The following is a 26,977-nucleotide window of genomic DNA, read 5'->3' as shown; positions in this document are numbered from 1 at the left end:
TTATTATAAAACTAGCAAACACGGTTAGTTATCAATTATTATAAAACTAGCAAACACGGTTAGTTATCAATTATTATAAAACTAGCAAACACGGTTAGTTATCAATTATTATAATACTAGCAAACATGGTTAGTTATCAATTATTATAAAACTAGCAAACACGGTTAGTTATCAATTATTATAAAACTAGCAAACACGGTTTTGTTATCAATTATTATAAAACTAGCAAACACAGTTTGTTATCAATTATTATAATACTAGCAAACACAGTTAGTTATCAATTATTATAAAACTAGCAAACACGGTTAGTTATCAATTATTATAAAACTAGCAAACACAGTTAGTTATCAATTATTATCAAAATAGCAAACACGGTTTGTTATCAATTATTATAAAACTAGCAAACACGGTTAGTCATCAATTATTATAAAACTAGCCAACACGGTTTGTTATCAATTACTATAAAACTTGCAAACACGGTTAGTTATCAATTATTATAAAACTAGCAAACACGGTTTGTTATCAATTATTATAAAGCTAGCCAACACGGTTAGTTATCAATTATTATCTATGAAATGATCAGTACGGAAAATGAGATAAATTTCACCACCTTTTCCAGGATCTTTTGCGTTTGACGCAAACATGTTTCTGTTTCTGAAGGAACGCCCTTTCGGCAGGACATTACGTCGCTTCCATCCCGTGATCTTTGCCTGCCCGCATTTTTTAGCCCTCAAATATAAAAAAAAAAAAAAAAAAATCTAAGGTCTTTGAAGATGAAAAGTCTGTCGTAAGGAAAAATTACTTTGTAAAGCTTGAGATGTGGAGCAACTGTAATACTCCTTGATGGTCATAAACGAAAAATTCAACATTATAGTATATACAGCATATATATATATATATATATATATATATATATATATATATATATATATATATATATATATATATATATATATGTATATACAGTATATATATATACACACACACACACATATATATATATATATATATATATATATATATATATATATATATATATATATATATATATATATAAAAATACAAACACACTTCAACAGAACTAACAACAACACACACACAGAAAGACGACGCACGAATACACCCGAAAGGTGAAGACGGAAAAGACGAGACGCCAAAAAGAAGCGAAGAGCAACGCGAAGAGGAAGGATAAAAGGGGTCCCTGCCCCCGCATACATTATCCAGATTACCCTCGTCGTCACACTGGATGGAGGGGGGGAGGGAGGAGGGGGAGATCGTCTCACCAGAGGAAAGGGAGGAGGAGGAGGAGGAGGAGGAGGAGGAGGAGGAGGAGGAGGAGGAGGAGGAGGAGGAGGAGGAAGATCGAGAGGGCATACTTATCGCCGCGTCTCGCTCGTTTCATTACGCATACACAAATACTCACAGGTCCTAATGACCTGAGTTTTTTTATTTTTCTATTTTCTCTTTATTTACTCTTCCCCCCTTTTTTTTTTTTTTTTACCTTATTTTAATTTTCTTTTTATTTACTTTCTCCTCCTCGATTACGACCTCGTGAACGCCCCTGGTGAATTGCCGTTCCTAATTCTGTCCACCTCAATGAACGGGCGAAATAGGATACAAAATTTACAGTCACTCGGGATTTTAAGACGTACAAACGGGTAATCAGTGAGAGAGAGAGAGAGAGAGAGAGAGAGAGAGAGAGAGAGAGAGAGAGAGAGAGAGAGAGAGAGAGAGAGAGAGAGAGAGAGATAAATACCTAATTGTGACCTGCACCATATATATATATATATATATATATATATATATATATATATATATATATATATATATATATATATATATATATATATATATATATGACTTTTTATCACATCACCGTGATTCATATACAATCAGTAAGCTACAAACGTCCTTTAATATCCAATTCGCTCTACCCCGGAAATAATATATTTTCATATATGTTACCGAAGGGGAACTTTTTAGTTGATAATAAGTTCGTCGTCCCGTGGGCTCGAACCAGCGAAGGACAAGACCTCAGCACTACAGTGGACGCATTAACCCTTATTATCAACTAAAAATTCCTCCGGTAACATATATGAAAATATATTATTTCCGAGGTAGAGCGAATTGATATTAAAGGACGTTTGTAGCTTACTGATTATATATATATATATATATATATATATATATATATATATATATATATATATACTGTATATATATATATATATATATATATATATATATATATAGTGTGAGAGAGAGAGAGAGAGAGAGAGAGAGAGAGAGAGAGAGAGAGAGAGAGAGAGAGAGAGAACGCTATACAACCAACAGCAACACCTGCAAAAATCTGTCTCTGAACACAAGTCACGTAAACGAACAGCCAGTGCACCTTTTAAAAACCAAAATTACGCACGTAATGGTGATAAGGAAAATTCTATTAAAATATTCCGCAGACACCCTTAAGCAATGCCTACAGTCACTGTGTGAGGTGCACTGTCTACTCTACCCTTCTACATGGCTTTTCGTGATTGTCCCTACATATCAAAAGACTCGTCATGATTGTGGTAATGTTATGGATCCAGTACCAACACATGTTACCACCACGGCAAAGTCCAACGGCTGAGAATTTATTGGTACCTCTGCCCACTGTGCCGTTACGGTCTCATACCACCCAGGAAATCATAAAATGGGATTTTACACCTGTACAGGTGTTTGAAATTAATGGAAACACTCTTCATTCGAAGAGACTGAATCTGAATCAATCGTTTTTTTCGCATTTCCATCCCAATGAAAACTATATTTAAAAAAAAAAACTTTAATCACGTTGAGGGGTATTTGTAGGCAGACCAATTTCTACACAAGGAGACATATTCCCTCCAGTCTGAGTTACCAGATTTTAGCTCAGAGCACCGTTAAGGAAACAAGAGATTACAAATGTCACGAGAAAAAATAAATAATTACAAAACCGGACAGCATGAAATCTCTAGCTTTGCCTTTGCTGGGCAAACTTGAATTTCATCATCTTAGGATCAGGTACATCTACAATCTCTCTCTCTCTCTCTCTCTCTCTCTCCTATTAACTAACCTTATAAACAAAGCGCTACTTCATAGGGCCCCCTGATATTAAACAGTCCTTGGTCAAGGTTCTTTTTCTTCATACCTATCCTCCTAGGTCACATCTCTCTGACAACCCAAACACAGATAGGGTGGATATAAGACTGTTAGGGCTTCCCATTACTTTTTTAAATACTTGGGTACAATAGAAAATAGAATTTAGGCCAAAGACCTAGCCCTTGGACCTACGAGGTCATTCAGCGCTGAAAGGGAAATTGACAGTAAGAAGGTTTGAAAGGCGTAACAGGAGGACAACCTCGCAGTTGCACTATGAACCAATAGTTGGAGAGGGTGGAAAGTCAGATAGAAGAGAATATAAGCTGAGGTACAGTAAAGGGAACGAACGGGGTTGCAGCTAGGGGCCGAAGGGACGTTGCAAAGACCCTTAAGCAATGCCTACAGCGCACCACCCCCCTGCGGGGTTACATATTCGGGTACTTTCTCGAAAGGTTTGCGACTCCAGATATTACCATAACATTTTCATATTAAAAGACCATCCGCAAAATCTGTAACCTACGTGTTGGCAGCCATAAACTTTCAACCGTCGTCAGGAAACTGCCTAACTGACCATCTCCCATACATTACAGTTTCACAGAGAACTTCAGCCATCCCTTTTGGAATACGGTGCATCAGATAGCTTTGCAATGCGTTAGCATACGCAGTCAAAGTTTCGTTTGCATGTTTTTATTCGTATTGTATTGCATCATCTCTTTACCTTATTTTTCCTTTTTATTTCTTACTTATTTACTTTGTGTATATATAATACACACACACACACATATATATATATATATAATATATATATATATATATATATATATATATATATATATATATGTGTGTGTGTGTGTGTGTCTGTGAATTATAGCAATCTTACTCTTACACCACATGAGTGTGTTCGAATCCCATTCAGAAAAGCAAGCGTTTCTTCAAGTAATAATAATAATAATAATAATAATAATAATAATAATAATAATAATAATAATAATAGCAAATCCTTGATTTACAAGGCGGGCTGTATACTCCGCTTTCCGGATACTGCAACCAATTCTGGATATATATGGGGGATGTGGTATTATGAATCCTTCAAAAGACGAAATCTTACTCTTGGGTCAGTAAAAGGGAGGGCAGAGTGTTTCTCATGAAAAAGATATAATATACGAAGGGTATCTTCAATATTTCTCATGAAGGAAACATTACAGCTCAGATTATAATAGCATTCCTTATAGATTTTTTTTTTACCAGATGCTCCGGGATCATTGGTACTGTACAAAGGCTGTTATTATGTTTTATTAAAATCTGTAGCAACAAATACATTACAGTATTACGCCTAAGATATTATTTATAAATAATCACATATAAGACGTATATACATGGCTATGTGGTGATTATAATTTCTTGGAAGGAATAATTAAAAACTCTAATTCAATCTCGCTTAATAAGAGATAATCAGTCAACAAGTATAGCCTAATCAAGGCACAATGGACACCCAATTAACCGAACTGAATTAAGCAGGTAAATTACACATACATACATACAAACCTGTAGCTCCAAGAAAAAAATCATATTAATACACACACTGAATATAAATCATCTTGTCAAGAACAACATAACATGACTCATCCACAAAACAATGTAGATTTTTATGACATGGTCCGGAGAACATTTACGCACTCACGGTTTCTTATGACATCATAAACTTGTAGCTCTTTGAATACGAATGGTAATTGTATGTCTGTTTGTTGAGGAACTTTAAAATGTGCATGTTGCGAATGCTATCACAATCACGGCTGGGATTCTCTATGAAGCAGCTTTTATGCAGAATCAAATTGCACTGAATTGAATATAGAATTTAGGCCAAAGGCCAAGCACTGGGACCAGCGAGGTCATTCAGCGCTGAGACGGAAATTGAGAGTAAAAGTTTAAAAGGTGTAACAGTGCACTATGGAACAACTGTTCAGAGAGGGTGGAAAGTCAGGTGGAAGAAGGAGAACATGAAAGGAGGTACAGTAAAAGGAATGAAAGGGGTTGCAGCTAGTGGCCTAAAGGAGGGACGCTGCAAAGAACCTTGAGTAAAGCCTACAGTGCATCGCATGAGGTGCACTGACGGCACTAACCCCCTAAGGGGTGCAGAATTAAATTACTGGTCTGACTCCCAGAAAAAATGGCTGTGTTTATAAACACGAGTTCAAGATGTATTTAAGTTGTTAAATTAAGCATGCCTTATGCCAGCTGGGACTCTTCTCCCTTTGAGCAACCTGTAAAATCTTGGATATTTCAAAAGTATTAACCACCTCTCTCTCTCTCTCTCTCTCTCTCTCTCTCTCTCTCTCTCTCTCTCTCTCTCTCTCTCTCTCTCTCTCAACATTCACGTGTCGTTCTTCATGCCTGTTCAATGATCAAGATAAGGACTTATCAAACAAGGTGATAAGTACTTCTTTTTATATGATTTTTGGACCTTTCACAAACAAAACGGTAACATCAAAGAACGGACCAATATACGTATGTAAGGAACACGTTCGTATATTCGTAATAGTCGATTTTTTTAGGGACTCAACCGAGCTGGCTAAAATTCGTAGTAGTTACGCAAGTATACCTGTATACTTATAAAAGTACAAAATGCGCCAAAGTTTCTTCGGCGCAATCGAGTTTTCTGTGCATCGTATAATCAAGGCCACCGAAAATGGATCTATCTTTCGGTGGTCTCGGTATAATGCTGTATGAGCCGCTGCCCATGAAACTTTAACCAAGGCCAGCTGGTGGCCTATCCTGTATCGTTGCCAGACGCACGATTATGGCTAAGTTTAACCTTTGATAAAGTAAGAACTATACTGAGACTAGAGGGCAGCAGTTTGGTATGTCTGATGACTGGAGGGTGGATGATCAACATACCAATCTGCAGTCCTCTAGCCTCAATAGTTTTCAACATTTGAGGGCGGGCAGAATAAAGTGCGGACGGACAGACAATAGTTTTCTTTCACAGAAAACTAACACGGTTAATCCCAGGTCTTCGAGCTCTGCTGTAAAGCAATCGTAGGACAAAGAGGTGGTTCAGACGGCTACAGAGATGGCGGAATCGTCTGAACGGTGATCAACTGGGACACACTTGTATACCCTAACATCAATAGGTGAGTTGTTGTATCCGTATGCTAAAGCGGTCGCACAAAGCGGCTGAATGTTTACAAATGGGGCCCTGGTTTACCCATACAGGTGTGCTGCGTGTATCCGCGTACCTGGGTAGGCAGGTATGGACCATGGAGGTTAACATTTGTATCTAATGTGGAGTAGCGGGAGCCGGGAGCAGGATAAGGTTCCTGGCCTCCCGGGAGGAGAAAGAAGCAACGCACTATGCATACTGATCACCTCCACCCCCTACTAATGCCCACACCCCCACAACACCCCCTACGAGATATCCAGACGTCTAGAATTAAATATATAAAACTTTTACTGTAGTCTGATATCTCTAAGCTTCCCGTAACGTAAGAAGGAAAGAAAAATGTTAAGACTCGATGTTATTTCCTTTGGAATGCGAGATGTTTTTACAGTACAAGTCTGACGAGAAGACGACAACACTTGCTTTGTTTAATGACTGCTCTCAGTCTTGCAGTGAGGCGGTGACCTTGAATTTACCGGTGAATCAGACTGAGGAGGAGGAGGAGGAGGAGGAGGAGGAGGAGGAAGATGATTCCTGCCTGCTATTATCATGCGGCACAAAAAACAATTTCGGCCACCCTCGGTTATGTCCTGTGTTGTATGTAATAAGCCACGACTCTGGCTTTGTTCGTTCCTAAAACTTGCATCATGTCTACAACTTGTTGATGAAAATATGCTAACTAGTAATATCCTTCTCCAATTAAGATATTACTACACAGATATTAGTTTTGCCACTTAAGAAATGGGCGAAATTCCATCAAGATTAATCAAGTGAAAAATGCGCCGAAGTTTCTTAGGCACAATCGAGTTTTCTGTACAGTGTATAATCAGGGCCACCGAAAACAGATCTACCTTTCGGTGGTCTCATTATAATGCTGTATGAGTCGCGGCCCATGAAACTTTAACCCACGGCCTGGTGGTGGCCTGTACTATATCGCTGCCAGACGCATGATTATGTCTAACTTTAACCTTAAATAAAATAAAAACTACAAGAGCTAGAGGGCGGCAATTTGGTATGTTTGATGATTGGAGGGTGGGTGATCAACATACCAATTTGCAGCCCTCTAGCCGTAGTAGTTTTTTAAGATATGGGGGGGCGGACAGAAAAAAAATGCGGAAAACCAAAATCCTATGAACCTAACACCAAGATGCCTTCTCATAAAACAAAGGTTACATGAGGAACTCATATTACAAAACCGTTCTGTACATAAATGCAAATGACAAAATTATTGTTACGAGGTTACCAGCTTTAGCGAGCTTTCAGCAGTAAATAAATCACGAGTAACAGTGAATATATATTAATAAATACCCATATTTATACAAAATCCTAACATATACAAGTCTGCCAGACGGTGTATTGTGCGGGAGGATGTGTGTGTGTGAGAGTGAAATTAGAGGGGCAAAAAGCCGTTAACCCTAAGAAGACCCGACTTCGGGAAGAAAAATAAAAAGAGGGAGACAGAGGTTACTACATCCCCGTTCATCTGTAACTGTTTTGATTCAAAGGACGACCACCACAGGTAAAGAAGGCATAAATAAACAAAGAAACTTCATCACCATCATCACGCTGAGTCCATTACCGTAGTACATATACTTTCCTCAACCGCCACTGACTGAGGGTATATCTATCCATCTACTTACACACACACACGATCAAATGGAAAACTGCAGTATCAGCAAAACTTTCGAAACTGAGACATGCCACCTACTGGGCTCGTGAAACACTAAAACACAAGTTACTGCAGTTTCAGAATGATTCTTCAATGCTTTCCACGACTATTTAGGGGGGTCCCCATTTGCAGTATCTGCAAAATCAGTAGCAAGGCAAGGGAGTATCTAACCATCTTTCTCAGTTCTGTATTTTTGCAGATACTGCAGTCTTCCATTTTAGGGCAATATATATATATATATATATATATATATATATATATATATATATATATATATATATATATATATATATGTGTGTGTGTGTGTGTGTGTGTGTGTGTGTGTGTATTTTTTCAAACCTTGTGATCTACGTAATGTGCAAAACTCAAACAAAACGTAAACAAAACTTACTCCAACGTAAACAGTCGTGGCGTACCCATTCTGCATCTTCTGATAAGCTGCATATGGATTACCCCTCTGGTTTCTTGACGAAATCCTCATTTTGCTAATACCACAGAAAAGAACGTCTGATGCAATTTCCTTTTTTTTTCTAACAGGAAATCATTACAAAGGCTCCACTTAACGTTCTTGTTCGAGTAAGTCTGCAGGTCTGAAGTCACTGGTTAGAAGCACCATTGCTATATCTGCACTCTGTGAATCGAACTTGGGTTAGTGTCATGAGGACGAAGTTCAGTGGCTTGAAAGTGAAAAAAATAAATATATCACAGCCTTCAGACCGAAGTCATCCACACCAGTAACAAAAGCACGGCACTTTCAAGCGTTGCAAATATGACTGCAGACAGCAATAGACACCACAAAAGCACCAACGAACCGTTTATACTGTCATCACAAAGAACGGAGGAACACTTTTCTGAACAGCGTGCTCTGCAGTAGCTTCCTCGGCGAAGCACGAAACAAGAGAGCGCAAATGAGCCCCACAAACGGTGAGGAAAACAACACGTCGCAGAATAAGTAATCTCCGATCTCAGACTCTGATCCCCCCAAAAATCTATAATCAGATACCTTATCTCCTCCACTCCAGATGCGTGCTATCTTCCCGGCTTATGCATGGGCATGAGCAACCAATTGGGGCTAAGGTCAATAACATTTCAATATTCAAGAGCAAAAATGCCAATATTCAAGAGCAAAAATGCATGACTTCAGGAATGGCGGAATTTGAAAGGGATCCTTGGCGACTTCAAGGTATGGGACCCTGTGGGCTTGTTCCATGTTCCATATGGATAGGATTTATCTTCTGAGTAATAATAATAATAATAATAATAATAATAATAATAATAATAATAATAATAATAATAATAATAATAATAATGAACCAAACAAAAACTTCTTTCAGTTTTCCTTTGAAGATGGAAAGAGAAACCCACAAGATTCCCGTGTATAACTTTACTTGTAAATATTTACATATTTTTTAATCTCGAGTACTTTCAGGTCCCAACTGTGACCCTTTTTCCAGAGATGTGAAGGTAGTCAGATTGCTGGGCCTTGAACCAGCCTGACTACCTCCGCATCTCTTGAAAAAGGGTCACAGTTAGGACCTGAAAGTACTCGAGATTAAAATAATATATGTAAATATTTACAAGTAAACAAGTTATGCACAGGAATCTCGTGGGTTTCTCTTTCAATAATAATAATAATAATAATAATAATAATAATAATAATAATAATAATAAATGCAGTATGTGGTTCATGGTTGTGACATTTTAAGTAAAAAAAAAAAAAATAAAGTACGACGCAAATAAAATGCAATGAAACCCATGAATTTTTCATATACAGTATCTAGCTGGATGACGCATCTTATCAAGCTGGGGAGATACATTTGGCACTTTTCAACAGATAAACATGCAATGGTGCATCAGCAGATAGAAATCAGAAGGATTGACAAGCACGAAAAACACTGATTAACCGACTGAGTAAGTAACTTGGCTATAAAAAAAAAAAAAAAAAAGTTTTCACGAACCCTAATCACTACTAAAGCAGAGAGAGAAAATTTTTTTTAAACCCTAATCAATACCAAAAACAAACACGAGATGTTTCTTTTATCATTTTGTTAAGGAGGTGCAAAACAATACAAGTACACGGCAATGCGCAGAAGACTGAAAATTATTAAAAAGTATCATTATAAGGAATATTGTCATTTCCAACACTGTATACTTAATAAACTACTGCATACCACACTAATACTTAAACATTAATCTGTATAACTGATATACAATGTTAAAACTGAAAACTGCCAATCATTCTTAAACTGTTTAAAACTGTTTGGTAAAAAATAATGTTCTCAATTGAATAATTTAAAACCCTTTTCTTATTCTTGCCATACACACATTATACATCTCTCATTCACACCACACAGACTTTTCTCAAGTCCTTTTCATTTACTCACAGGACTTTTTGCGTTGAGAAAAGCCAAAACAAAAAAAAAAAGTTCCATCATGAAATAAATTAAACAGCCACAAGACAGGTAAAATTTAAAATCTCACATTGTAATACACAATCAATCACATCATGATGTGAAATATGCAACTCAAACTAAACTACTTGAAAGCTGCCACCTAAGGTACTCTAGAGATTAAAATATATTTACTTTTAATTTACAAAGCCTGCTTTTAAATTATACTTCACTTTTCTAGCACCATTTACATTAATGTTATTATGCACGTAAAATATTTCAGTTTCTCAAAAAGCGTTTTTTATGTAAATACTATGAAAAAGATTCTCATAAATTAATTACCTAACAACTCTGTTTTCCTGAAAACACGTGAAGGACGAACCTGAACAAACAGATGAGCATTACGTCAACTACTTGGGGTCTTAATCTTTAAACACTCAAACTGATAATGCCAGGAATGATTGTACGCATCCATAACTCTGATATTATATCATCCAGCAAACGTACACAGGCCTTATCATTAAAAATAGGCAGTAATGTTAAATCTCCAGGAAGATTTGAAGTTGAATGTCTATTTTAGTGATAAGAAGTACAAGTTCACCTTTAATTATATTCTAACCTTCTATAGGCTACTTGCTGCCTTCAGAAATTGTAACAGTAAAATTATAACAGTAATTTGAAACACTGCCCTACATAAGCATCAACTGATAACATGCAGGTTTCTGAAGGCCTAACTACTTCAAAATCACCTCAAGGAAACTACTTAAAAATTACCCCAGGTACTCAATTCAAGTTACTGCCTTAACGTGGCCAATAACACATTAAGCTGGCATCATAATCATCTTGCTATAGAATACAGTGTGGAAGGCAACCTGACAGCTGGGTAAAAAATATGACAATCCCTATTAAAGAACCAGGATACAATTAAGAGGAACAAACAGAGATAGAACAGACATCAACAATTCTAACCCCCAAGGGAGATTAAATGAAACTTTAAACTTGTGGACACTAACCTGTTAGAACAAAATTCTCATCAGTCATTTGTATATAAAATCCACATATAAACTCTACCTCTAAACAACAGGAGAAAGCTGGAGACCTGACACAAAAATATTTCATTCTTCTGATATAACCAGATATGAAATACGGGACACATAAGGATCAGAATCACTGAAATAGTTTAGGATGATGAAAAGAAATACTAGACTTGTGAACAGGTTACTCTAGGAATAAGGCTGAAGCTTTGCCTTGCGGGAAAAAAAAAAGAAGTGGAGAGAAAAGTTCTTGATAGTCTGATCCCTTGAAGACACTTCTCTTATGGACCTACTGGAGTGAGATACTATTCCACAACCTGGATCTTTTGAGATGGAATTTCCTTCTAAACTTTCAGGAGAGCAAATTTGACTGGCCATGTCTTAACTGATATACTGGGGAGGGTGAGGTCACTAGTACTTAGTTTATGACTCTTTTACATGCTAGGGCAAACTGCTGACCCCAGAAGGCTGAGCATGGATCCCGGGAAAACCAATTTGGCAGCTGATACATTTAATCAATGGATGATGGCCTTACAAAGAACTTCACATGGAAAAAGTAAGGGACTTCATAATCTAGAAAGATTAAGAGGGCTGATGTTTTTTGTGTCCTTAACTGAACTATACTTATACTGAACACTTATTCTTATAAGGGCAACGAACACCTTTAACTGGCTCAGCACGCTTTCAGAGTAAAATGACTACGTAACAGAGAAAACCAGTGCTATGAGAAGTAGAAATAGTAATAAGAGACAAAAAATCAAATCAGTATAACCTATGAACTTAAATAATTTTAAGATGCAAGAGATTAGTGCATTCTGAGTCTTGGGAGTGTTCCCTAAGCTTGAAAAGCATCAACTTTTATCAAACTAACATTAAAATTACTTCAATTTTATAATGCCAGTAAAAATACACAGAGGACCCCAGGCAGAAAGGTATTGCAATAACTAAAGAGAGCAAGGGTGCCAATGCTCTGCACCATGCAATACTGTAAATTTACGACAAACGACAAAACAGGAAAATACAGATATACTGTATCATTACAAGGAAAACAAAACCCCCATACTCAAGCAGTTTTGCCACTGACAATCACAACAGCAACACAATGCTTCATTAACAAAAGAACAAACATCTTTTACAAATGCTCTGTAAAAGTATCGTCCTGTATTCAAAATTATTTAGCAGTGTTATCAACTTACTAATCTGCTCTAGGTCTCTATTATAAGAAACTATTCAAATTAAGATTATGGGGACAGATTCTTAATGTAATCAAAGTTGTAATAAACAGAAACTTTTATAAATGAAAAAAAAAAACCTAAAGCTTCCAATACAGCTGACCTCCATAAAAAATCCTAGCAAAATTTCAACAAAATTGTCAATTCCATGAGTGCTAACTAAAAACTTACAGAACGAAGCATACTGTTTCATATGAGATTTTATCTTTTCAGACCTCATCAAATATGTAATCTGCAAGAAATTTTCTTTGCACTAGGGGGCACAAGATGGGCAAATGTTTCAACTCTGATTTTTTATTACCAATAATTAAGTACTGTACACTGTATTATACTTTAAACTTTTGTGATACAAGTCAACTCTTACATATAACAATCTGAGAAACATGAGAACAGACAGTGTTCCAGAACCTAAAACACAGATGGGAAAAAGTATAACCAATACAACTGACTCAAAAGTTCTCCAGTTTCAAAGCATGTAGAGAAGTGATGGTTACAGTGTTGTGGTCAGATATAAGATCTCTCCAGAGTAACATTAAAAACTGTAGCTAGTACTTGAAAATGCAAAGCAGTAACATTTTCATTGATAACTGTGTGGTCAGCCACATAAAAAAAATAATTTCTCTGAGACTCCTTCAAACACTGGCTAAATCTAGAAATGTGGAACAAGATTCACCTAATGTAGATTGACAAACAGACTATGGTAATGATAAAAAAAAACTCAGGGCAAGCTACAATTTTGTCCAACTGTCCAAAGTCAATACGGTAAAAAAAAAAAAGCTACCAAAGGAAACTGCTGTGACAGGAATGCTAATCACTTGGGAAAAATCAACCAAACCTATAACACTATGATTAAAAGTGAAATAGCCCTCCTGTATGAAATAAGTTTTCTAGCCCTATACTGCATGAAGTTAAATGATCAACAAACTGCCAAATCCAAGACAATTAGCAATAAAGAATTTCCAAGAGCAACTTACAAAGGGAAAATACTTTACCGTATTTGCAATCTTTGTCTTTGACATCTATACTTCACAATTCCTTACGGCAAATCTCTTGGTGTAAGATTTCCTCCATATCTATCCTACCCAACTGACTATCTGAATATTTTTTGTATGAACAATGTGGAGTATGGTGCACATGAACACAATGGACTTTACATTCACTTTCTGTATATACAATCCAGCCTTACTATTTAGACAATATTCTTGATCAAAAGGAAGGGGGAAAACACATCAATCATACATCAGTCAAACTGCAACTAACTTATCATACACATAACAGAAACCTCTCAGAATAATTAGTTTTATGGGCTGCATTCTAATAAAAAAAAAACACATGCTTACCACAAAGAGCACTATAATGAGCATAAAAAATTTAATTAAGCCTATCAAGTATTACATTTTATGTACATGTACACTTGCTGTCAACAAAATTAAAATTTTTTTTGGCAAAACATTCCCAAATGACATCCACTTTACAATTTAGTTTCCCAACATCTAGGAGCTGATAATCAGAAATGCTGTTTTAGCTGCAGCCCAGAAAATGCATAAAACTCAGAATTTACGACCAAGCTGAACATGAAAATCACTATCTTAACATTAACAATGAGTTACAATGGACTTGGAAAAAAAATATCACATACTAATAGGTAGTCAAAATCTCAATTAAACAGGATTTCAAACAGTTTTATACCCTAACAAATACTTTGCATATTAACCAAAGCTATTCAACTGCACCTAATAACCAGGATAAGCCTGACCTGCAAAATGTAATGATGTTACACCTTTCTTCACCTCACCATACTATCAACAATGTATAAAGCTAGGTCAGTCAAAACTAGATTGTGGCATTACAAAGATTTCCACAAGTCTATTGAATATAAGTAAGCCTGGCATTATTCTCTCACATCTAGTGGCATTACTAAGGTATGCAGTAAGTTAAAAAACAAAATATATCCCCAATAACTTATAGACCCACATCCAGGATGCCTATGCTAGTCTAGTTTATATAAAAGCTTAGGAGATGGCTTGTCTACTCCGTAGCCTTACACGGTATGCTAACTAACAGAAACATAGCACATCAAAACCTGCTCCTTCCCACAAACTTTAAATAATTTAAGAACTCAGAATGTTTTACTGACATCATTTTCCAAATAGGTTACAGTGAGGAGTTTCTTAGTATTTATTAGAAATTGTTTGTTGGGTGATTTCTCAGTACAGTGCAAATTTTGCTATGTAGGAAAATTTCTATACAAGGACAAATTCTTTGGACAGTAAAGGTGAGCTATTTGGTTTTGGGGTTCCAGGATTAAGTACTGTCGACTAGCAAGCATGCCCTGCTCAAAATGAATGATGTCAGTGATTTTCAATAAGGTAAAAGGGTTATTGTACTTTTTAAAGCTATTTTCATGGATTGTATGTGTTCATTATGAAGTGGGGGCCATGGTTAGACCGTTTTGGACGATGAAACGGCAGATTGGTTTCATGCTTGATGTCTGGGTGATCGAAGCCATGGTCTGGGAGAAAAGCCCCACCTAAGTAAAGATGCTTGCTTCCTTTTGGTTAGGTTAGGTACAGAATATTCATTAACAAGTGGAACCCACAGTCAGGCTATGCATTTACACGATGGCAGGCTACTAACTAATTGAGGCCTAACTGGGTGATCATTCTTCACTGCTAACTACAATAGTTTAAACTTCCATGACTTCACCTTTACATTTTTGATGCAACAGCTGATTTCTACGACTTAAGGTTTTTCTAAACATTGCGCTTTAGTTTTAAGTTACAGTGTAAATGTTGACTAGCCTAAATACGGCCTACCAGCCAAATTAGAGACGTTTCTTTTACTTCCTTAGTTTTTCTTTCCTCAACTTAGGCCTACCTAAACATTTAAATTATGGAAATAAACGTTAAATCTTCCCAACATTAAACCTATTTTTAGGGAATAAACACACTTTACGGGAAAAAACATATACCCACAATAGCTCCCTTGGTCTTTTAACTCATGGTATGGTACACGTTGCCAACGTCATGATTTGTGTACTTCTATATCTATACACTTTAAATAATAAGCTACGCTGATTTCGGATAATTTAAATTACCAACAACCACAATACCTTGAATTAATAAATATAAATATAATTAAGCTTCTAATAACTCGAGGCCAATAACAAAAATTCCAGGACAAAATTTGGCTACTCGTTTCATCAGCTGTTTCAAGAAGCTTCGGTAATAAACAATGAACTCGCATCTAATTCTTACCTTATCTCACTCAGAGCTGTTCTTTGGGCTTCATGGGTATTTATACCCCTTACAGCCACGCAAGCACAAGAACACGTGCTCTCAAAGGTCGAAAAAATGATAAAATTCCATCACTAAATGGTGCACAGAAAATCAATCGCGTTGGGATGTTGTGATGTTTCCTATGCGAAAGTTGTTATTCGGCAACCTTAGAGTTCGACATATACTCGGAAGCCATCTTTGAAAAAGACAAGGAGGCACCAGACGTAATGCTGTTTTTCACTACAGGTCCATCAACAAACAAACACTAGTGTTTATATAAGCTCAGGAAGTCAGATATGATAGTTATAGACAATTATTTTAGAGAAAATCCCTTGTTTTATTAATATCGTCGTCATAATGCTATCGACAGAATCCTGCTTCACGCAGTTAAAGGAAAAAGTGTCAGAAAAGGCCTTTTTTGAAAGTGCTAAGAGAAATTAGTCATTGACCATAAGCTGAAATATGAAGAGGATTAGGAAGGAATACAAAAGATTGAAATGAACGAGGATAAAGTAATAACCTTGTTGATCTTAATAATATGTAGTAAAATAGTTTTCTCCAATTTCTGTTTCATATGATTGGAAAGAAGTGACAAGTGATAGGTAAGAAGGAATGAAAATGTTAACTTTTGGTGAACCTACAGAGGCTGAGGGGATGTGAAATAGATGAAAGATAGAAGATGGAACTTAAAAGTGTGTGAATGTTATGGGAATGCAGCAGATTCTATTTTAAAAGTAAATTTCTCCGTTGAGCATAATACAGTGATATAACATGAAAAGTAGAAATGAAGACAAGAATCATTAAAAACTAAGTAATAAAATGAATGCTTATTTTAACAAGGTGGAGGCTGGGAGACACTGAATGAAAGTAAAGTTCTTAACTGAGTGATCGTCAGAGAAAAAACAAAAACGCGAAAGAAAATTAAGAAATGGAAGAAAAATATGAATGGTTCTATGATGACTAATTGATTATAAAAGTTATCTGGCGTCATAATGAATGAAATGCTAGACAGACCCACGTACTGTAAGGGAAGGTAGGTATTCGCCTCTTTTATTAATGGATTACAAAAGGCTAGTTAGGCAGACCCACGTATTGTGAGGGAAGGTAGGTATTCGCCTCTTTTACTAATGGATTACAAAAGGCTACCGAGTTTAAAATACAAATCTAAACACACAAGTCAAGATACAGAGAGCAAAGGAAAAGGAAATGGCGGGAAACCCAAAAGTTTTCCGTCATTCAAACTGAAAATTGAATCTTGTGTTAACGAAGATCTCTGTGCCCCACTTGTGCGTGAGTGTGTTTGTATGTGTGTGTGTGTGTGTGTGTGTATGCGCGCGCACATGCATGTGTGAATTTGTATGCTACTTTGAGGGTCCACGTGTGTGCTTTCTTCTGGAAATGCATTGTTATCTGAATATTGAACGCCCCCGGAAATAATCAGCAATTATTCATAGTTTTAATGGGAGTAAACATGGTGGGGTGCTAGATGAATGACGTGTATAGATGCTTGTTGCTGTGAGTAGTTTGGCCCCCTGAACATCATTCCTTTGAATTATATTTTGAATTACATTTTTTTATTCACGATGAGCAAACATTATTATGAAACTAGCCAAGGGGCAATGAACGTGTTTAGCAATTAGCGCCCTTGTAATAGGATGGTCATTTAAGAAAATGAATGAATAAATCAATGAATCAATAAAAGAAGAAATTAATAAAATAGGTGAAGACCGTGTATGGATCTGCACGAGTGGGAACAAAAGGAAACACGGAGATGCTGCAGCATAGCCAGTTCTCGATCAAAATTAATTTCTTTATAACAGATAGTGGATAACAGGCATGGGTATGTTGCAAACAAAATGTAGAATCACAACAGAATGTACAATAAAAAGGAAAAGTTATTAAAACTGAAGTAAGTTTTTAAAAAAAAGAGTTAATTTTGGGTTACAAGTGCAATAAAAGTAATGGAACCAAGATCCAGCGAAATATTTCAAAATAAGTAACTAACTAAGATGGGCAATGATTTTATATAAAAAATAATAGCTTGGAAGTTAAGAAATGACACCATAAACATAAAAATTACTTCCGTAACGACAGGCTTGCTTGACTACCATTAAATTTAGTACCAACAAGCAAAGCTCACTAAGAAATTTTTTGATGAGAATTTAAAAAAGATAACTCCATTAATTCATGTAAAAAGAGTCAATTGAATTTCTCTACCCACTAACCACCATTAAGGTTCCTAAACAGCTAATTAAAGTTTAATAAACTATCCGACCAATACACGTCAAGGCCAAACAAAATTGGAAGAAATACAATTTCATTTGAATAACTTCAAATGACTCATTATTAATACAGTAAACAGTAATAACGATCTTGCATAAAATCTTTCAGCCCCATACGCAAAATATTATTGATAAAACGTCGCATAAAAACAAAATAAAGCCAACATCAGAGAAGTTGGTTTGGGGAAAGCAAAACCCATGAGTAGTTCTTCCTACGTCCCGGAGGAAGAAGAAGAAACGAAAACAACATCAAGAAGGCTGCCTCAGTTCGTACGAAGTTTTTTGTTGCCATAAATAAGTGACAAGAGCTTCACTTCGAAAATGAAGGTTACTGTTAAAATGTTGCACGGTGGCCAGTGTTCAATGGAGGTAGGTTTTAATGGGTTTTAGTGGCATTTTTTTGTTCTAATTGTAGGTTATATATCAGCCCGTACGTAGCCTATCGTGTAGCCTCCTCGACCTCTGTGGAGTCAAGTACACGCATCCAGCTCTGGGGTTACGACTGTACCAGTCTAAATATGGCCAGCCAGGATTTGACCGACTTTACAGAAATACCCCAGCTAGCCCGTGCCCAAATCTCGGATAATCCCAAAGAACAAGAGAAATAGTCGGAAAAAAAATAGTCTTTTACGTGGTAAAACGTTCTGTAGGGAATGAGTGCGCCAGTGCACCTTACACGATGCACTGTAGGCATTAAGGTTCTTTGCGTCATGTCTTCATCCCAATCCCTTTCATTCCTCATACTGCACCTTTGTTTGTATTCCCTTTCTTCCATCTTGCTTTCCACCCTCCCCTCAGAATTGTCTCTTAGGCTAGTGCAGCTGCGATGTTTTTCATCCTGTTACGTTGTTAAAGCTTTTTTGCTTTGTTTCCATTTCAGCGCTGAATGGCCTGATAGGTCCCAGCACGTGGCCTTTGGCCTAAATTTTTTATTTCAGTCCAGTGTGGTTAAACTGACTAAACCACACAGGAATTGCCGGTAAAATTTTCTAAGTTGCCAATATAAAATACTACCATGTAACCTAGGGGTGTTTACTGGCTACAGTTTTGCCACATTAGTTATGGAGGGGGAGGGTGTTCGGTATTGTCGTACCATATAAGTTGTAATTTGATGAAGAGCTCTTTTAAAAAATGTAGGTTACAATTTCATATCGTGTATCGGCAACTTATGAAATAATACCGAATTGCCTTTCATTTTAGTAACTGAGAAGGCTTTCAGTGCTGCTAGGTCCATTGAAACTCCTAAAATAAGATGTTTTGTGTATCAGACCAAAAATCTAAAATGTTCCATAGATGATATCAGGTTTAGATGTCAATGTTTGTTTTTAGGCGTGTCATGAATTTGTTTTTACAAGTTAAAATGACTTATAGGCTAGTATACTTTTGTATTGAGCATGTTTTAAGTACTAAACATCACTAGACAAGGTCACAGCATCATATAATGTATGGTCATATTGAAGATTTAATTATGATTAAGCCAGGATGAATTTGTAAGGTGTTTTGTCTAAGTAATGCAAAAGTCTTAGAATTTTTGTGTTTTCAGACTTGGCAGTAGTATAAAGTTTATTATCAGCCATTTTAGACTTGTTGAGACCAATTCACCAATCCCCCCCAAAAATGTTAAATAGTACTGCATTATAAACTGGTATGTCACTTGTTAGATAAAGAAAAGCCGATGTCTGGATCAGGGTAATACTTTGGAGCATCAGGTTGACTTGCCCTGATATCTCGTTAAATAGCCAGTTACATGCAAAACATTACAGAAGAAAACTGTTCATCATCCTAAAATAAGACCTTTCAGACAGAGGGGTGTGGGAAATAAACCTTCATATATCTTATACTGTGTTATCACGATTTTTTCATGTATTGAGGTGTGTTTTTAGGAGTATTTACATTTATGCTTCATGTGATTAGCAAGCCTCCTTTTTTGGAATCTTAAATTTTAATTGCAATATGTTTTTTTAATTTCTCAAAGTAGTGTAGATGTAACAAATTTTGCTTTTACAATGATGGCTACAGGCCAGACCCCTCTAGTCTTATCTTTTCTTCAGGGTCCTGTCATTATTATGGTCCTCCCTCCTAAGTTGCACTTCTGGTTGTTTTTGACTATAAGTAGTTCATGAGTAAATGATGTTTTGCATGATAACACATCTATTGTAATTTCACTGTCTTCCTCCTTTCCAAGCTCTTTCTTCATGAAGAATGATGCTTTCCACAATTTTGAGTTACTGATAATACCCAAGGCTTTGGATATGCTTTCTTGTTATGTGAGATACCCTAAAAATGTACATTTCTCCTTCATCTAGTTTCCCAAAAGTTCTTTGATAATTCAAGACTCGTGGTAGAATGACTTGGACAATTGTAGTAAAAGCAATAACACTTGTCATATAGTCCACATCCTTTTGATTGTAATTCACACATTTTTGTTATTCTCACTGAGTTTGCATTACTGTAATGGCCATCTATAGAAACATTCTTATTTAATCCCAAGAAATGAAAAAATTAGCTAAACTGAACTAAAATTCCCTGGTGCCAGTTACTACACATCAAAGAAAAATTGTATTGTCCATGTCCTTTGCCAACTAGAACTGGAACTTCTCAAAAAATAAAAAAGTCAAACAGGGTAGAAGAACTGTATCATATTAAAACTCATCCCAAACCTAAAATTCTAAAAGGTGATGCTACACCATCTCATATCCCTGGAATTTGTATCTTGAACATGTGGCCTAAATTGAAAAATAAGCTTACCACCTTCCATTTCCTTTACAGCACGATAATACACAAAAATGGTCAGCTTCTTGCTATATGCACAGTTCTTTTAAGTTTTCCGTAAAAACTGAATACAGATAATTAAAGGAAGTAACAGTTACAATTCTGAGCAATGGGGAAAATCATACTAAAGGGATAAATTTTGTACAATGGTAGGGTTACATTCTTCCTTATGGCCAACCAAGAACCAACAGAGGAATTTGGAGGATCAGTCCTCTTTCACCTACAGAGTGCCATTTGTCATGCTTAAATTATGGTCTCTACTGGTTTTTACAATTACTGGTACAGTAAATCATTGAGGAGTTCTGTCAGTCTGCTCTCTCACTCTGTTCTAGTATATTTGTTACCTTGCAATGCCTACAGCTCCAGCTGAGTACTTATAGTTAATTGAGTTGCAGTGTCTGAATGCTACTTACGTTTCAACTCGTAGATTGCTGTCACCACCAAAATTACAACTGCTACTTCTAATACTATTACTATTTTAAATAAGAGTAAGATGTAAGGAAAATGGTTTTGTGCAAGAAACATTCTTAAAAATATTTGATTTTTTGAGATTTTTTAAATAAGAGATCTGATGTATTATATTTTTATTTGTTGTGCTGTAGTTGTGAGACTAGTATTTTTTGTATTATGTGTCACTGAATACTTGTACGTTTGGTTCCAGGTGTCTGGGGATACAAAAATATCAGAGATGAAGACAATGGTGGATGAGTTTCTCTTCGTTGCGCCACACTTACAGAGATTAGTATTTAAGGGCAAAACTTTATCAGGTTTGTATCATGTGCATAATTGAGATGTTGATAATATTTGTCAGGTGTTCATTTTTACTTCACTGATGACAATTACTTATGCTAGGAAATCTTGTAATGATTTCGAGGAGGTAACTACTTTACAGGAACAGCTTCTCGCTTTTTGACTACTTTTCTGCAGCGATTAACCTAATCCCTAATTATGTAATGTATGAATTACTGAAGATGAATCAAATTGTGTTTCCTCCACACATGCCTACCCTTGAAGTGTTTCATATAACCTGTTTCTAGTTGCAAAATATATACCTGCAGATTGATCAAACTGTCATTAGTTTTAACACAGCCCCATTCATTTACTGTGATGTTATCTGTGCAACAGCACTCCTCTCTCTGGCTGGTACATGTATTATATATGAATCATTCCTTGGAAGAGAGATTGTTGAGCTCCCAGAATTTTTTTTATATCTGCACTCATTTCCTTGATATTTAATAACTTTACATGTGTTTTTCTTGTTGGTTTTCTTTATTTTTGCCATGAGACACCAAGAAATCAATAATCTTTGTAGAACTGCTCATCAGACACCCATAAAAGTCCTAACTTATCTGAAGCAGTGAGGCCAGTGAACTGTTGAGCAGTTTTGACATTAGTGGAACTGAGGTATTGGTTAAGGGACAATAACTCCTCTACTCATGGTACAAGAGAGTGACACACTGGGAGAAACAATAAGCCATTGTTAAAAGGGTTCCAGTCAAGAGGTAGTTCGTCAATGCCCAGGGGATTATGGAATTAGGAATGTCACATGAAAGAGACAGATCATACCTTGAACACTAGCTTTACACGTAGTGTTAAAAGGAAAATATTGTTAGGTTTTCTCAACCATAGTTTAAAAAAATTCTTTGTCCTTCAATTTTACTGTACAGTACCTGGCATAATTGACATTGAAACATAAATTACCAGAAAGACAATTTATTGTTTTGCTTGGTGTAGGAAATTAACTTACCTATTTCTGGAAAATTTCTTACAGCAAATCATGAAAGTACAAACACTTATCTTTAATAAAGAGTTTTACCTGCTGCCATTTGAAATCAGTCATTGAACATTGTTGACAAGGGAGTTAATTACAGTAGTGGCAGGTAGGTGAGGGGTAGTGGACACTCATCAGTCACCAGCTACACAGCTCATTTTTTCTTTGGCTGCTCTCTATCCATTTTCATTGTATTGAAGGCATACAGTATATTATTGGTTTCCTGTTAAGAGATATCGTCTTGCTTGTTTGCACAACGTATGTTAATTTGTGTGTCTTTTGACATACATGGGAGTAGGGATAGTTTTTTTAACATTATCCTCTTTTATGATCTCTTGAAGAATTGAATAAGCTTAAGTTATGACACAAGTATAGCATTGATCAAACTTGAAGCCTACTGGGGATTTTACTAACTAAACAGTAGGCTGCCCTAAAATGGAAAACTGCAGTATCTGCAAAACTTTCGAAATTGAGATATGCCACCTATTGGGCTCGTGAAGCACTAAAAAACAAGTTACTGCAGTTTCAGAATGATTCTTCAGTGCTTTATTTATGGGGTTCCATTTGCAGTATCTGCAAAATCAGGAGTAAGGCAGGGGAAAACTGCAATATGTACCATTTTTCTCAGTTTTGTACTTTTGCCGACACTGCGGTCTTCCATTTTAGGGCAGTAGGGACATCCAACCTTCTCAGTATTTGAGGTCAGAATGAGACAAATATTTATGTAACAAACTTGATTCCTAATGCAGCAAACAAATATACATCCATTTACTATCCACAGCCATCCAAACATAGTGTCTTGATACTGTAGGTAGAATTACTATATGAATTAAAGGAAGACACTTTAGAAGATGCAGTGAAACTCAGCAGAGAAGATTCAATAAATGAAAGATTAAGTATCTTTGCAGAGCATACATTTTGAAAATTATGGTTCTAGGTTTAGATTTGGGGAATTCTCCATATTTTACAAATGCTTTTGATTGTAGGTTGATAAAGAATTTTAACTCTGTGGCCTGGGTAAACCACAAAATAGTAATGGGTGACTTGGTACCTGATCTGTAGATGACTGTGATTGTTGGCTGTTAGTTTAAATTAGGCATTCAGGATTTCCAGTGACCATTAATGGTTTGTTATATGCAACATACCATTTAGTTCAAGGTCAGTACAGTATGTGAGAGGAAGCTCAGAGCTTTGACATTTATTTCAAGTATTTATGACAAATTTATCATGCCTTGAAATTAGCAGCAGATCTTGTCTGGTTTTCAGTGGCTCTTTATACCGTAGCATTGCCACTGATATTCACTTTTTCGAATGAGGTCTTAGTGACTCAAGTTAACCGTTTCAGTTTGGGTCATTTGGATTACCACCACTGTTGAGCAAGCTAGCTTTTGTCTCAAGTCCTACATTTATAGTGAACATATAAGATGACTCGGAAATTCCCATTTTTGCTGAGATGACTATATGGTTAGGAATGCCTGAGTTGCTAACCAAATAAAGACATGATAGTAATTAAACAACAGTGAGAGGTGCAGAAAAAAACAGTTGTTAATTCAGTTTCTAGTACACACAGGGTGTACAGAATGGTGATTTTTAGTTTCAAAGTATTTCTAGCTTGTGACCAGTAAGAATGAATACTGTATGTGCCAAGGTTGTAGAAAACAATCCTGTAAATTGCAGTTGTGTGTTAATACGCAAATTACAAAAAGGTTGACACTGTAGTATTTCTCTGTTGAGTATACCATGAGTTTTTTTTTTTTTACAATCCCTTCTCACCATCCCGTTTGACTTACTAGATGGTGTCAGCAATTATAGTATTTTATTACCTTATGTAAATCATAATTTATACATATATGTCAAATCTACTGGTTGATTTTACTAGATGCATATGTATTTATAACAGACAATGGTCTTGCGGTGTCTCAGTTTTGTCGCTTTAGATACACTTGTCACCATAAAGCCCTGAATATGAAATGAAGATCAAATGAAACTTGTACACATTAAGCTGGAGTGTGGTTAAGCTAAAGCACTTGGCCACAGAGAAGGATTTGTCACTAGATCTTCATTTCAGATTTAAGGCTTTGTAGTGACAAATATATCCAGAACTTGCGACAAAACTGAGCCCGTATTAACCATAGTGGACATTGCAGTTACACATTGTAAGCTATATAAAATGATTTGCAAGTTTGATATTAACGTTTCTGATAAAACTGTTTTTGCACAAGTCTCTTTGGGTTTTCCTAAATCATTATCTCAGAATCTCTTTGAACCAACAGAGGAGATGACTGTAGATGATGCTGGCATTACAGAAGGAGCTAAAATACATCTTATGGTTAAAAAGAGCGAGAGTCCATCACCTGCCAACGGTGCTGGGTCTTCTAAAAATATCTCACCTGGTCCTACAATAGATTTCTTTGCACAACTGTCCTCCTTTCTTAGCAAACATTTAACAGAAGAGCAAACTGCAAAGGTTGTTAGTGAATTTAGAAAGGTAAGAAAAATTTTAGTAAATTATTAATGATGATTGTTGAAGATTTGCATTAGTTTGTTGCAGATAGCATACAATTGTTAAAATATTCCTTAGTTTAAGACAGATCTATTTTGAAAAAATCCATTTAACTATAGTTGAGTTTTCATGAATTAAGTTTATTTGGTTTAATAAGTCAGTTTAATTCATTTTGCATTTGAATGTTACTGCTTGGGTCACAAGTATTTCTCTCTCTTTTCAGAACTGCCAATTAATGATAGATAGCATGAACTTTGATGACATTGAAAGATTTGCAGCAAGTAACTTTACAGAATTTTAAGATTTTCTATACACAGTATTTTAAGGATAATAAAATTTTTATAAGACAATGATGCACACGGCTACTTTGGAATCAGGCATCAGTCCGAACGAGTGAAGAGGCCACTGATTGTTGGACTAAATTATTTTTGTTTTTCTCTGGAGTGAAATTAACCACTCAGAATCATGCAGCTCTAGAGCTGTGGAGGGAAGCTGGTTGCATCCTGCTGGTAAACCATGATTTCAGTTCAGTGGGTATTCAGGCTGGGTTCTTGATAACTAAAGGCTATTGCCATGAACAGTGTATCCCTCTAGGATATTCCATTATATATGTGAGATTTTATAAATATAAAGTAACAAAAAGTCCAGTCGTAATTCTATTGAAGGGGAATACACAAAGTGAAAATGTGACGGAGTTTGTAAAGTACAGTATGCCTCTCTCAAAAGTGATTCCATTTTCAGACTACGTATACAGTACGCCAAGTACTATTTTCAGTTGTTGCATTGGGGTATATTGTATTTTTATACTGTACGATGTATTTTACAGTATGTACCTGGTGCTTCAGTTAGTTGGTAGTACATTTTTCTCTGTTGAAAGTTTGAGACTGTATTGTGTGTATAATAATTTTGCTATTAATATAAGCAGCAAACTTTCAGTTTGAGTTTTATGAAGTATCGTGTAACGCTGTATACAGATACATTATGTGAAGGTAATGACTTATGTTGCCATATAAATATTTACTAGATAGACAAATAAGCACTTTCAAGTTTGTGGAATCAGAATCTACCTATACTTTGTAGCATGTAGTTTTTCTATTACATTTCCATTAGCAGTCTTATTTCATTTCGTTATTCCTCTCAGATCCCATTGTCATTTGAATTAGAGGAGGATGTGTCTACGTCAGTTTGAATGACTCGTTTATCTATTTATGGGTTCGTGGGGTTTTGAGTTGTTGAAAACAAAATTTGTTAGACTTTTTTAATAGTAGTGCAGTGCGATTATTTAAGGTCATAATTAGATTGTTAAGAAGTTAATAAAAGTTGTATAGCAGCATTGGATAGTCACGTTTACAGGTTTTACCTCATTTTAGTGAACTGCTCATTTTTATGAGTTAGGGTATTGTATATGCCTTCCTTGATAAGTATGAATGTTATGCATTTTTTTTAATCTCAAGATTTTAGTCTTACATTATCTAGGGATAATCAGAATTTAGGATAAGATTTTCAGCTATTCACCCAAGATAATGTATATTATTGTAAATTCTGTGTCATGTGTTTGATTTTTTATTAAAAATATGAAAATTAATTTCTATAAATTTAGTCTTGCCCTCTGCTTGTATACATAGTTTTAAGTGTCGTGTATTTCAAGTGATGATCCATCACTCCTTTAGCCCTGATTTTAGAGTGAAACCTACTCTTTTCTTCTAACAGAATGAAATTTCTTGCAAGTGTCTCTTGAGTATTTATCCAAATTTGAGTGAATTTTAATTCTTCAA

The 26,977-nt window shown here is 35.8% G+C and overlaps 2 protein-coding genes across 5 annotated transcripts in view; one reads left to right on the top strand and one right to left on the bottom strand.

Moving 5' to 3' along the window:
* SPoCk (secretory pathway calcium atpase) overlaps positions 1-16,027 on the bottom strand; it is a 116,408-nt gene extending 100,381 nt beyond the window's left edge. The window contains exon 1 of one of the 4 annotated variants that reach the window (XM_067091216.1): positions 15,854-16,027. Coding sequence is in view for 1 of the 4 variants with exons in the window: in XM_067091211.1 (XP_066947312.1) it covers positions 8,332-8,421 (90 nt within the window). In the remaining 3 variants the exon portion in view is untranslated. Of the gene's footprint in view, positions 1-8,331; positions 8,572-15,853 lie in introns of those variants that run through there. The other 3 variants (XM_067091213.1, XM_067091214.1, XM_067091211.1) reach the window with 3 other exon arrangements.
* A 2,110-nt stretch (positions 16,028-18,137) lies between these two features.
* Positions 18,138-26,787, top strand: LOC136831207 (ubiquitin-like protein 4A). Its single transcript, XM_067091210.1, has 4 exons — positions 18,138-18,525; positions 21,590-21,695; positions 24,973-25,187; positions 25,426-26,787. Exons 1-4 carry the CDS (start codon positions 18,478-18,480, stop codon positions 25,501-25,503), a joined length of 447 nt encoding a protein of 148 aa, XP_066947311.1. The 5' UTR covers positions 18,138-18,477; the 3' UTR covers positions 25,504-26,787.
* Positions 26,788-26,977: the final 190 nt, after the last annotated feature.

The sequence above is a fragment of the Macrobrachium rosenbergii genome, chromosome 48, assembly GCF_040412425.1.
Source record: "Macrobrachium rosenbergii isolate ZJJX-2024 chromosome 48, ASM4041242v1, whole genome shotgun sequence".
In the NCBI taxonomy this organism is placed as follows: domain Eukaryota; kingdom Metazoa; phylum Arthropoda; class Malacostraca; order Decapoda; family Palaemonidae; genus Macrobrachium; species Macrobrachium rosenbergii.
The sequence above is the reverse complement of the archived record's forward strand: the minus strand, read 5'-3'. Positions and strand labels throughout refer to the sequence as shown.

What these genes read in the sequence shown, in the direction of transcription:
- LOC136831207 (XM_067091210.1), top strand. Translation starts at nt 18,478, where the DNA reads ATGAAGGTTACTGTTAAAATGTTGCACGGTGGCCAGTGTTCAATGGAG. An exon ending in TAAGGGCAAAACTTTATCAG is followed by an intron (nt 21,696 to 24,972) that starts GTTTGTATCATG and finishes TTGAACCAACAG; the next exon opens with AGGAGATGACTGTAGATGAT. An exon ending in TTGTTAGTGAATTTAGAAAG is followed by an intron (nt 25,188 to 25,425) that starts GTAAGAAAAATT and finishes CTCTCTTTTCAG; the next exon opens with AACTGCCAATTAATGATAGA.